Here is a 12,207-nt window from a genome sequence, read left to right on the forward strand (position 1 = left end):
AAAAATATATTATATATATATATATATATATATATTAGGGGTGTAACGGTACACAAAAATCACGATTCGGTACGTACCTCGGTACACAAGTCACGGTTCGTTTTTTTTCGGTACAGTAATGAAAAAAATAGACAACTGTTAAATATCTTTTACTTTTTGGTAACCTTATTAAAATGTACCACCACAGCAGTTAACTCTTTTTACACAATTTTTGAATGAAACAAACATATATAAAATCCTGCTTTTTCACATTGTTTGAATGAAAATAGAAATATAAAAGTGAAAAATAAAATCCTGCTGTTTTTTTAACACATTTTTTGAATGAAAAATATATCATAAATATATATAATATATAAATATATAATAAATAAATAAATATATAATATAAATTTCTGCTTAAACAATTTTACTCAAATAAAATAAAGTATAGTGCAGCTGGTCAGCTTTAAAGCCTGCTCAGATTCAGTTTTACTAGGAACTTACTTAGCTTTCCCACTTTGTTAAAGTGCAGTAAACAAAACATGCTTATATCTAAAGTGCAGCTTAAACAATTTTACTCAACTCCAGTGGCGTTGGTTATTTCTTTAGCGCGATGGTCAGGGAAACGCTCTTTCTTTTTAAACAACGACAATATCGTAGTTTGCACCAGATTGCTTTTTCTAGTCGTGCCGGCTAACGTTCAAACTTGGGTGGTGTCGCTTTAGATGCATTAGCATGTTAGACGTGTTTCCAAGTACATACCCGACCGCTGTTCTGCAGCGTCGGCACACTGCTTTTGTCTTGTCCACTTGTTTATTTCCATCTTCGTATTCTACCCTGAAACCAAAGTGTTCCCGAACGGAGGACTTAAGGTTTGCGGGTGGGTCTTCAGGTTCGTCAGGCTCACTTGCCATGTTTAAGTGGTTCGGCTCCCAAAAACGGAATTAAAATAAAATAAAACAAAATAAAATAAAATAATGCCCTGCACCCAATAATTCGGTACAGAGTTGTGCCGAACCGAAAGTTGCGTACCGAACGGTTCGACACAAATACATGTACCGTTACGGCCCTGATATATATATATATATATATATATATATATATATAAAAATTAACATTCCGGCAATTAAATGTATTTCTTATTAGCTTGCACATTAGTAAGATAAAAATAGCTGCAGGGCTACTGTTTTTGCTTGTTGTTAGCTTTACACCAGGCCCCAGGAAAGCAGCTCAGCCTTGCAGCAAATCTTTCCCAGTGGCCACTCACGGTATTGCAGCAAAAAAAAAAAAGAAAAAAATCATCTGCGGCACAGAAAGCATTTTTCCCATAGACCAACACTGTAAAAGAGACGCCTGTAAAACTGTTAACAGGACACCTTGAACTGCAAACATGGTCAATTATGACTCTTTCTGTTCTAAATTTTTTAGTCATGGTGGTTATATATTAAGCTGAGAAATGTAATTTAAAAATCTGTGACATCATCACGATGTTAAATCTTTGAGCCAAGCGGCAACTTGCGGGCGGGGCCAGCAGGAGAAACACCTGCGCATATTCAGTGTTCAGCATCCTGTGGAGTAAATCCAGAAGCTAGAAAACGTTTTTTTACATATGCGAAGGTGAACAACTCCATTGAAAGGAATAGGCGCCATCTTGGCATCCAGTATCTAGTTATTAGTAAAAATCTATGCTTTACACCTAGCTGGCTAACACTGTTTAAACCAGACCACAATAGCTGTAGGGTTAGCCTTGTAGCTAATAATAGCTAAGCTAATATCTTGAACATTTTTTGTTTTTCATATTACCAGATATTTAGCTTTTTGCTCAAAATACAGTATCATATGACTGATTATCACTAATAATTTCATTGTACGTAATGCCATTATCATTCACTGTTATTCTTTCTATTCTAAGTAACTGAATGAGTATTGTAATGTCTTACAGAATCTTGCATAAAAATTATAGCTATAATTATAGCCAGGGTACTTCATTTTTTCATTTTAATTTTTTCCTCCATCAGACTAAATTTGTAGCATCAAATTGATGTCTTACCCATAGTCCCCAAATAATGTTCCTCCAAATTAGCACTTTTGTTAATTAGTTGATTAATTGATTCCACCTGGCGTCCCAGGTGTACATTATTATTTGAGTCTGAGGCCATAATGAAAGCCAGCATGTCTCTGAGATCTGAAATTGTCTGTCTCACAAACAGTCAGATAGGAAATGCCTGAAAAGTTTTACTTTCTTTGAAGGGACACATTCTCACGATGTGGATTTTATCAAGAAAAACAATGACAGAGTACAGCATACAAATGCTTCTTGGCTTAGTTTATCATTCACAAAAGAGGCTCCAAAGTCATCTTGATTTTTTAAGATTAGTAGGTTAGAATTGTAATTAATTACAACTCCTGAGGGGATTAAGCTCAGGGAGAAATTAACATACCTTTGAAATGAGTAACAGGTAGTGACGTTGAGTCTTTTATTTCAGAGACTGATGCTAGGGCTGTGTGGTTCTGCTTGGTGTTTACTTATCTACTTAAAAAAAATGTAAATATGATGTGATTTTGAATCCATTAAATTTAAGAAATTACTGAAAGAGAAAACTCTTGAAATGATCTACATGAGTGAAAATTAGTGTAGCCCTTTTTTAAAGCAAAGTGAGGAACATATTTTAAATCAAACCTCTAACCACTAAATATTGGAGGTTTTTTTCTTTTTCTTTTTTTTTTGCTGCAAAATATAGTTGACTTGTTTTGAGTTTATATGGATTATATGACTATAGACGACTTAATTGAAGTTCATGTTACATGCCTTGTATTAATTAGCAATTGAGATAAAAATTGTATACAAAGGACATTCAGCATCTGTTCCAGTCAAGCTCCAGTATAATTTGACATCTACTTAAAGATCTACAGCTTCAAGACAAAAAATGTTACTTCAAGTTTTAGTCTTTCTTAGTCTTTAGTCTAATCTCAACTTCATTATGGTACAAAATATCTCATTATATCTTATTATATCTCACTTTTGTTTGCATGAGTGTGCAAGGTTCTTTACTACTCTGTGCCTGTATGAATTTAATGTCAGGGAACAATTTGATCTTGGTTGCCAATGTTGTTGTATTCCCCTCAATTCGGATCATATTCCTCCTGGATCATGTCTGTTTGTGTAGATTTTGGTTTAGAATCTTTTATTCTTGATTTGTCATGGCAGAAAGTGCCGCCGTTACAGTCATTCCTTGCTGCAAGTACACTGCTACATGTAGCAACATGCTAACGCCAGGGAAAATTGCATGCTAGTCTTGGTTGCTGATGTTGTTCATATTCCTGCTGAAACATGTTCAGATGTGTCTGAAGCTTTTTCATATTATACAGTGCAGCTATAGCCTACTTTGTTGCAGTCATTAACCTGACTGTGATTACTGTGCAGTGTGGAGACGTCAACAAATGGAAGACCCAGAAATGCTGACCAGTCAACGCAGACTGGGCTTTTTCAGGAGACGGCTTAAAGAGACAGGCACTGAAATAAAGTGTTTCAGGTGTTTTAGCACAGACGGTATGAGGGAAATAAAGTATTTTTGACCATTAAAATATGAAAGCATTTTCTATTACAAGTATGAAACCTGAAAATGAGCATGATAGGTCCCCTTTAAGATGGACATTTTGCTAAGCTCTGATGAAAAGTTATCTATAAGATAAGGGGTATCTTTACACTTGAGGAATGCCTCCTGAGACTTCTCATTAACAAGAAACAGTTTCATTTCACTAACATTGCATTTTCAAGTGATTAGCACAATGAGAACATGATTAAGTAATCTATTCTGATAATAGGTTTCCTTCTCCACTGTTATCTCTCCACCTGCTGTGAACTGTTTGACAGGCCTAATATAAGGCAGTGATTTAGTGCAAAATTGCCAGAGAGAAAGCCCCAGGCAAAAATTGTCTCATGATACAGTCTTTGTACAGTCTTTGCCACATTATGTGCCACTTGTGTTGGGGGCAGCTATAGCCTTACAAGCCAGAGGAAGGTGCTTGTGCTGCAGAGGTGGCTCGTTCAGATCCTCAGATCAGCTGAAGAAGTGCCAGGAAAATAAATGAGCTACACTCTCTTCAAAGCTCTTCCAGTAAAACATATAACACTTGAGCCGGTAGTTGTTATACTGAAGTTGCTCAGTTGCTAGTGGCAGGAGACTAGTTGTGCTGGGCAGATGCCAGTTATGAAAATGTCTGAATATGCAGCAAGAGGTTGGTGGAAAAGATCAGGTGTGCTCAGCAAAACCGTCCCTATAATTACAGTTTTGGAGAATGGGGGGGGTCCTTCATATGAAAACTTCACAGCATGGTGTGTGTTTGCCCTTACCTACAGCAGACTGGAAGAGAAACACAAGAAATGCTGAGAAAGACAGAAAAAATAAAGAAGATTGCACAGCGAGACAAAACTTATCTGTCCTTGTTTCATTTTTAGAATGCTAGTGGAGTTGTACAGTGTGTTTCAAGAGGCTGATGAATTTGTAGAAGTTTTAATATGCACGCTATTTGCAAACTATAACACTTAAAAAACTAAATGAATCTAAAGACTGAAAGATAGAGACAGACAAAGTTGCAGTGGGTGCATCAAACAGAGTTTTTAAGAAGAACAAAATGGCCTCTTTGTGACTGGAAGCTGTTAGCTACAGTTAGAAATCCAAGAGTCTTTACTTTCTTTTTTCTGAAAGACTGGTTACAGACAGGCAATCTCCCCGTGCCTCCCTCCCTGTCTCCCCTCCGTTGCTCTATCTCCCTGCTCCGTGCTGCGGTCCACAGGGGAATTGTATCTCATATGTGATAGAATCATCCTCCTCTTCTCCTTACATCTGGTTCACGCAGGGGATATTGCTCTGGAATGAGAAAATCATTGGTTAGTAGTAGGGTATGCCTGTGTGTGTTTGTGCATGTGTGTATGTGTGAAGTGAGGGGACATTATATGAAGATGCACTGTATGCATGATGTGACACAGTTTGCAGAGAAGTAATGAGGAAAATGTGTCCCAATCTGCAGCATATACATGCCCCCCCCCCGCCCCCCCCCGGTGCAGTTTACGTGCACAGACAGACAGCGCTGTCCTGAGACGTCTGCACCGCAGACACTCTGGAGTTATTCTATGTAATCCTAATTGTATGTGTTTTTCATTTACACAGAACAATCCAAAGCAATTACAGGGTAATTCTGCGCAGTCCACAGACAAAGAGCCATGAGTGGAATCCAGTGGCAGGACGAGGAGCGCTCCTTTCAGGCCCTAAAGCATCCATTATGGGATTACAATGATAACGTTCTGGGCTCCCTGCTCTCACCATGCTTGGATCCATCCACCTCTCCACAGCACAACTCCATCTTACAATACCATATTCATTCACTTGGCAACAAACAATTTTCAATTGGACACAGTGCGGTGCTCTAACAACCGCATTTTTTAATGTTATTTGATGGTTATTATTTTCATAAGGCTTTACTTGGTAAAGGAATGTCGTCCAGCCGTGTACACCGGCCAGGACCTTGTTAAGGCTCCGCGTATAGGATATCGCTCAGCACCTGATGCAAGGTTCTTGTTATCAACAAAAATGATGGGATAGGAGGAAAATATCTCTCTTCCACACTCACATACCATCGAAAATATTAATATTTCTCCGCAGAGATTTTCCCCCCATTGTTTTTATGAAGACGTGTCACAGAAGATGCATCTGTTTCTTTCTCCAGCGGCCTCAGCGTGATGGGTAGCAGATGTCTGCACCATACATTCCAGCAATGAGCCCTTGTCCCTACGCTGATACAGGTCGGGTACTGCCTGCAAATGAGGGGGAACGGAGGAGCGCACGCAGTTTCCTGCCAGGATCAGGTGCTTCCTGTGTTGAGGTCAGGGCAGGCGTCTGCTGGACTCATCTAGTCACGTCCTTCTGTTTCTTTAAAACTGCTGGGGTGAGAGCCACAGCACAGACATAAAGTCCGGAGCTAACATGGCGTGTTATGCACTGCAGGACAAGCCTCTGCTTTCTATAGCAGTATTTATTGCATGATGACACAGCAGTGCAATTGCCCTTTATGGGCATCATGTCATTAAATTAAATTTCACATGCAGGCCCATTTCTTTCAGCCTGTGGTGTGTCTCTAATGATTTAATGATTTCAAAATAACATGAAATATAACTCAGTACAGTCTGTCGTAGGGGTCTTTGAAGTTTAGCCACACCACACCTTGTTTACAATCTGTTGCTTTGAGAAAGAAATAATGAAGCGACTATAGTAGCAGCATAGGGACACCAGTAAGGAGTATGTCTGCTCAAAATTCAAAAGTTAAACCTTTGTTGTGTGAGTAAACAAGGAAAGGAAAGGAACCCATCAATCACTTACAGCTGCCTATACATACCATTATTCATTTTTACCAAAAAAAAAAGTATTGTCAGTGGACTTAAAAATCCCAACAATTGCCATAATAACTGTAATAGTAACAGGTGCAGAGAATTATGGAGCCTGGTGTGGGTAGGGATGGGAATTGATAGGATTTTATTGATATCAGTGCCATTATCGATTCTGCTTATCGATCCGATTCTTTATCGATTCCCTTATCGATTCCTCCTGTGAATTAATGATATACCTCCTGTTGTTTGTAACCCAAGACATCTGCTTTCATAAAGCCATGGTCTAGTTTAGAAAGACGATGAGAAAGATTTGAAAAAAAGCACAGCTGGCCAATCAAAGCTCCTGTTGTCTCCCTGTGGGTTGGACATTAAATTTTTAAGTGACATGCCGCGCACACATAATGTTAAAACATTAAAGCGTGTAAATGTTAAAGCAGGAAATAAATGAAGATGAATATGATATGCATATAACTATAATGACTATATAATGATATGTATATGAATGTGAGATGGAGTATAATAGGCGTACAGTTAAGTAAATCAAACAATGCAAAGTACATTTTTAAAAGTATTTAAACAAATTTTTGAAATTTTGAAAGTTTTGAAATTCAAAGACAGAACAGAAATAAAATTATTGCCTGGCAAATTTAAAATCCTTGAGATTTGGGGTAAAAAATCAAGCTCTTTAATGATCACTGTCTTGTTTTGTAGCACATTTTTGATTGATTGCCGTCACTACTACCTGCGGTAACAAACACATTACATATCCCGTGGCTACTTCACAATAAGAACTGTTTAATGTAAAGCAGCAGCAATAGGATGTTCCATTAGCATCAGCAGTAACTTAATACAGCTCTGATATAGTGTGAAGAGAGCAAACAGTAAACTGTGAGGCTGTTATCAATGAGATAAAAATGAGCTTGATTACATGCATGCAGTATGAAGGCAGTCTGAATCCATTAATATCATCAAAACGGGCTTTGATTTCATCAAACATTTAAATGGGATATGCTTTACATGTTTAATGGTCAAACAATACTTAATTTTCCTCATACTGTCTGTGCTGGGACACTGTTCACCCTATGTCTGAAGTGCTCCATGTTAGTACCTGTTCCTCTAACTCCCCTCCACTTCTGTAAAAGCATTTTTCAGGTCTTCCATATCTTGGCGTCTATACAGTCTGCACTGTCATTGCAGCCAGGTAATGATTGTAATAGAGTACAGCGGTACTTTCTGCTGTGAAAAATCACTAATAAAAGCTTTTAAACACATCCGGACATGTTCCAGCAGGATCATGATCTGAAATCAGGGAGATATGAACGTCAGCATCCAAGATTACATGTTTCCCTGATGTTAGCATGTAGCTACATGTAGCAGTGTATTTGCAGCAGGGAATAATTGTAAAAAATCACCAATAAAAGCTTTTAAACACATCCTGACATGTTCCAGCAGGATCATGATCTGAAATCAGGAACATATGAACAACATCAGCATCCAAGATTACATGTTTCCCTGATGTTAGCACATAGCTACATGTAGCAGTGTATTTGCAGCTGGAATAACTGTAAAAAAAATAACCAATTAAAGCTTCTAAAACAAAATCTTCACAACCTGACATTTTCCAGCAGGAATATGATTCAAAATTGAGGAGAAATTAACATCTGCAACCAAGATTACCAGTTTCCCTGACGTCAGCTCGGAGCTACATGTAGCAGTATAGGCTATGTAATGTAAACACTTGCAGTAGGATGACCAGAGCAAATGACCATATAAAGAAATCCATCGCGAGCTGACTCGACAGTTTAAAAATCATTGGAAACAGAGTATTCATAATAGTTCTTCCTCACATGGATTACTTTTACATATGTTGACCTCATTATTTGGAACTTTGGCCACGATTAATATGAACAACCAACTCTGTAACGTTATATATATGACAGTAAATAAGGAAAAGCATAATAGATCCCCTTAAAGGATTTAAAGAATTTGCTGTTTAATTAATCACTGTAAAAGCACACTGGAGGCTCCATTGTGAAAGACTGGTACTGTTAATAAATTAGCTGTACGCTAACAAAGCCCTGTTAGTCAGGATGCATCAGTGTTTGTTCTGTATACTGAGCCACACTGCTAATATACTCACACTCACACATACAGGCATACATATCATTATGCCTCTGTCCCTGTCTCCATCTCTCTTCCTCTCCTTCTGCTACACACACACACACACACACACACACACAACCAATAATTGCATTTTGCTCTGGCAGTGTCCAACGGGCGAAGGCAAGCAGCCACACTCTGATCCTTGGCTCAAAGCGTTGTTTCAACAGTATCAGCATCAGCCAAGTCAACAGTCAATGGCCCCCATGCTGTTTCTGCTGTGTGCCACCCGCGGGAGATAACAAAGCCTCAGCTACCGTCGCCGAAGACTATCATAGAGTCTTAGCACTCTAACAGGGTCAGCTCAAGTAATTACACAGAGATGTCATCATGGAAGGGCCAATATTAGTGACAGATTTTTAATGTTACTCTCGAAAGCATGGCACTTTTGATTATGCACCTATGATTATGAATTACTTATGTAGAAAATTGAGGTCAAAGCTCTGCATGTGTTAATATCCGTGATTGCTTAGCGGGTTATGCATTACCATAAACATGCTCACGACTCTTTTCTGCCCAAGGGAAATGTTAAGTTGTGGGCTGCAGATATTCAGCCACATCACCTGACATGGATCCTCCAGTATTCTTTTCTTTTTTCCAACCAATACACGGAGCAATAAAAGATTTTATGACCCCCTATATCGAATTGCCTGTCAGCAGAAACATCCACAATTGATTGGAATACAAGTGAAGGCAAAGCGCTTGCTTACGCTGCTCTTTGGAGCACGTCCAAGGAAATGTCTTGTATGAACAAACGCGCTCCGAAGGAATTCCCGAGCTGGCAAGGCACATGGCTTATCCTGGATCAAAAAAAAAGGTACATGGCCAGTACTATGCTCACTTAACCAGGCAACACTGATACATCTCCACAGGTTCATCATGATACACTGCATTGTCTTGTATGTTCTGTATCTGTGGTAAGATTAGATCAATCATCTCCAGAAGGATTTTCACAAAAAAAATCAACGCCCCTTTCCATATTCTGGCACCGAGCTAAACACTCTCCCTTGCTTTCTAATCTCATTCTTATCGTAGCCGTATTCTCTGGCAAAAAGGCTTGAGGACTTAGCCAGCTGCTAGGTAAGTAATCCTATCACTGGTGTTGCGGCAGGCTTCCATTGTGAACATGTAAGGAGTCAAGGAGAGTCCAGGGGAGCGCTCAAGGCTGTTCTTCTTTATCAGTTGCTGTTCATCTCACACAGCAACAGCAACAACATGTGGGAACGTCGGGGGAGGAGTGTGACCTTGACAGAATGTGTTTGTGTGTGTTTGTGTATGTGTATGTGTTGACGATATTTTGGGAGCTTGCACACGTAATTGTGTGTAGGTGCACGGGATAGTGTTTATGGTAATATGTGCAGGGTTGATATGAGTCTGATTTCAATCCATGCATGTAATTCCACATTTGTAAATTTAAACATCTCTTGCAAGAGAGGGAAAATCCCATCGAACACGTATCCTTTCAAACCCTCCATTCTGCCTCTGTCTTCTTCTCCCAAGGATGGAAGAATGACCTCTATGAAAGACTCTCTGCCTTCCCTCCTCTGGAAGGGGGAAGGAAGGTTTACAAGCTGACCTTCCTGTTTTATCCTCTCCTCGTCTTCCAGATGGACCTCTGGAGATGCCCCTCTTCCAGCTCATCCCCTCCCAGAGGCAGCTGGTTTTTCGTGGAGACCGCCTACCCCTGCAGTGCACCGCCTCCTACCTGGACCCCTCGGTGGAGCTGTGGTGGCGTCACAACGGCCACATTGTGACCACGCAGGAGGACCGGGGTGTCTACGTGGAGGAAACCCTGCTTCACGACTGCTGCCTGCTCACCAGGTACACGCATGGAGGAGAGAGGAGGGGGAGGCGAGGAGGGAGGATGGAGGAAGGATGGGGGAATGTGAGCTGAGAGCTGATTAGCTGCTAACTGGCCTGTTGCACTGTCACACATACACACACTTCCAAGGATGTTTTTAAGACCACTCATGCAGATAAAAATACACATGCAAATAATCTGCTGCATAAACAGTCTCATCATGTTACACAGAGAAACACGCACATGTGCACTTGCAAACAATGTACATCGCAGATGTTCATTCATTCAGCCCACACATGTTCACGGGGGTCACTGCAAGTCACACACAGACACAGATGTAACGTATACACACACACAGACATCCCTGTCTCTATCCCTCACTCACCCATAGGAGCTGTGATTTACCTTTTGTTATTGGCGCCCTTGATAAGGATCTGAAAGGACAGGACAGAATTGGCTTGGCGGCGTGCCAACACCTCAGAGCAATCTGCGGCTCGTCTCTAGAGGTTGGCCACGCAGCCGCTCCCCCAGCGCCGGCGCTAGCTGATCACACGCTAAGGGGAACAGATGCTGAATCATAATTGCGGTGATAAAGTAGACTGGCAACGCTGGTTTCGCACATTTTTTGATAGAAGACATTGCCGCAAGCCTCCATCCTCTTCCTGTCTTTGTTTTCTTGGTGGTCTGCAGCGCGTACAGATGTGAGTGTGTGTGTCTGTGTGTGTGCGTTACAGTAAGTGCATTTGACGTAATGCTGTGGCAACAGGGCTCAGACGCAGAAGCACATTGCTGTTGATTAGTTTAACTGCTGCCTGCTCTGACTCGGCCTCTCTAACATAAATATTGATGGAGTGCTGACAGAAATATGTATCCCTGTGTCAACAGGGCCAGAACGCCTCTTGTTGTGTGGTTTATTTGGCAACAAGAATGCCAGCTACTTTTCCGCTCCATTTCTGGGAAGGTATACCATTCCCCTGACTGAAAACGCTACAAATATCAATATTTTTTCTTTTCATTATGTACCAGCTCAGTGTTTGACATTCTCAGTGATCCCTGTGGTGAAAGCACTGCCTTGAATAATTGGATTACAGCGTAGAAGAGAGATCTTTTAGTGAGGTTTCAGTGTCTCAGCAGTGATGTTTCTTGGCATGGTCTATTTTTATTGAGGCATTCATCAATAAGGGTCAATGTAATACTGTGTCATTCACCACTTATTGCCTACCATTATCAACAGTGGTGGAGCCTGAGATACTGTACTTGAGTACAATTTTGAGGCTTATATCACCTTTCTGCTACTTTACACTTAATTACCTCAGTGCGTTTCAAGGAGAAATGTTAGATTTTTTAACTGACTACATTTCATTTGACAGCTATATTCACTAGTTATTTTGCAGATTTAGATTTTACATGCAAAACCATCAGCTTAAAAAAGATAACACATGCAGTGATGCATAGTTTCAATATCTAAAAGCAAACACTACCTAGCTCCATCTTTTGCTTCAACAACAGCTGCTTACAGAGCAAGCAACTTAAACTAAATTAATAATAACATAAATAACATAAATTCATGTTACTAGCAGAGTTGGGTATAACGCGTTACAAAGTAATGCGTTAGAGTACTCTGATTACTTTTTGCAGTAACGAGTAACCTAACGCGTTAGCTTGCTGTTTGAGTAATCAAATACTTAAATACATTTTCATTTACATTTTTTCAGACATCAGTTACTTCCGTTACTTTTAGAACGCTGGTCCTTCAGCTCCGAAACAGCAATGGCTGTCGTTTGGTTCTAATAACGGAGATAACGTTAAACCTATCAGTCTGAAAGAAGCCACGGAGCTTGTGGCTCGCTACGTGGTTGGAGAAATGCTGCCGTTGTCTACG

General features: G+C 40.0%; 1 protein-coding gene across 2 annotated transcripts in view; it reads left to right on the forward strand.

Moving 5' to 3' along the window:
- Nucleotides 1-12,207, forward strand: part of LOC126406623 (adhesion G protein-coupled receptor A3) — a 240,138-nt gene that overhangs the window by 47,621 nt on the left and 180,310 nt on the right. For both annotated transcript variants that reach the window (XR_007571729.1, XM_050071035.1), the window contains exon 7: nt 10,132-10,345. Coding sequence is in view for 1 of the 2 variants with exons in the window: in XM_050071035.1 (XP_049926992.1) it covers nt 10,132-10,345 (214 nt within the window). In the remaining variant the exon portion in view is untranslated. The remainder of the gene's footprint in view (nt 1-10,131; nt 10,346-12,207) is intronic.

Source organism: Epinephelus moara, chromosome 19 (genome assembly GCF_006386435.1).
Source record: "Epinephelus moara isolate mb chromosome 19, YSFRI_EMoa_1.0, whole genome shotgun sequence".
In the NCBI taxonomy this organism is placed as follows: Eukaryota; Metazoa; Chordata; class Actinopteri; order Perciformes; family Serranidae; genus Epinephelus; species Epinephelus moara.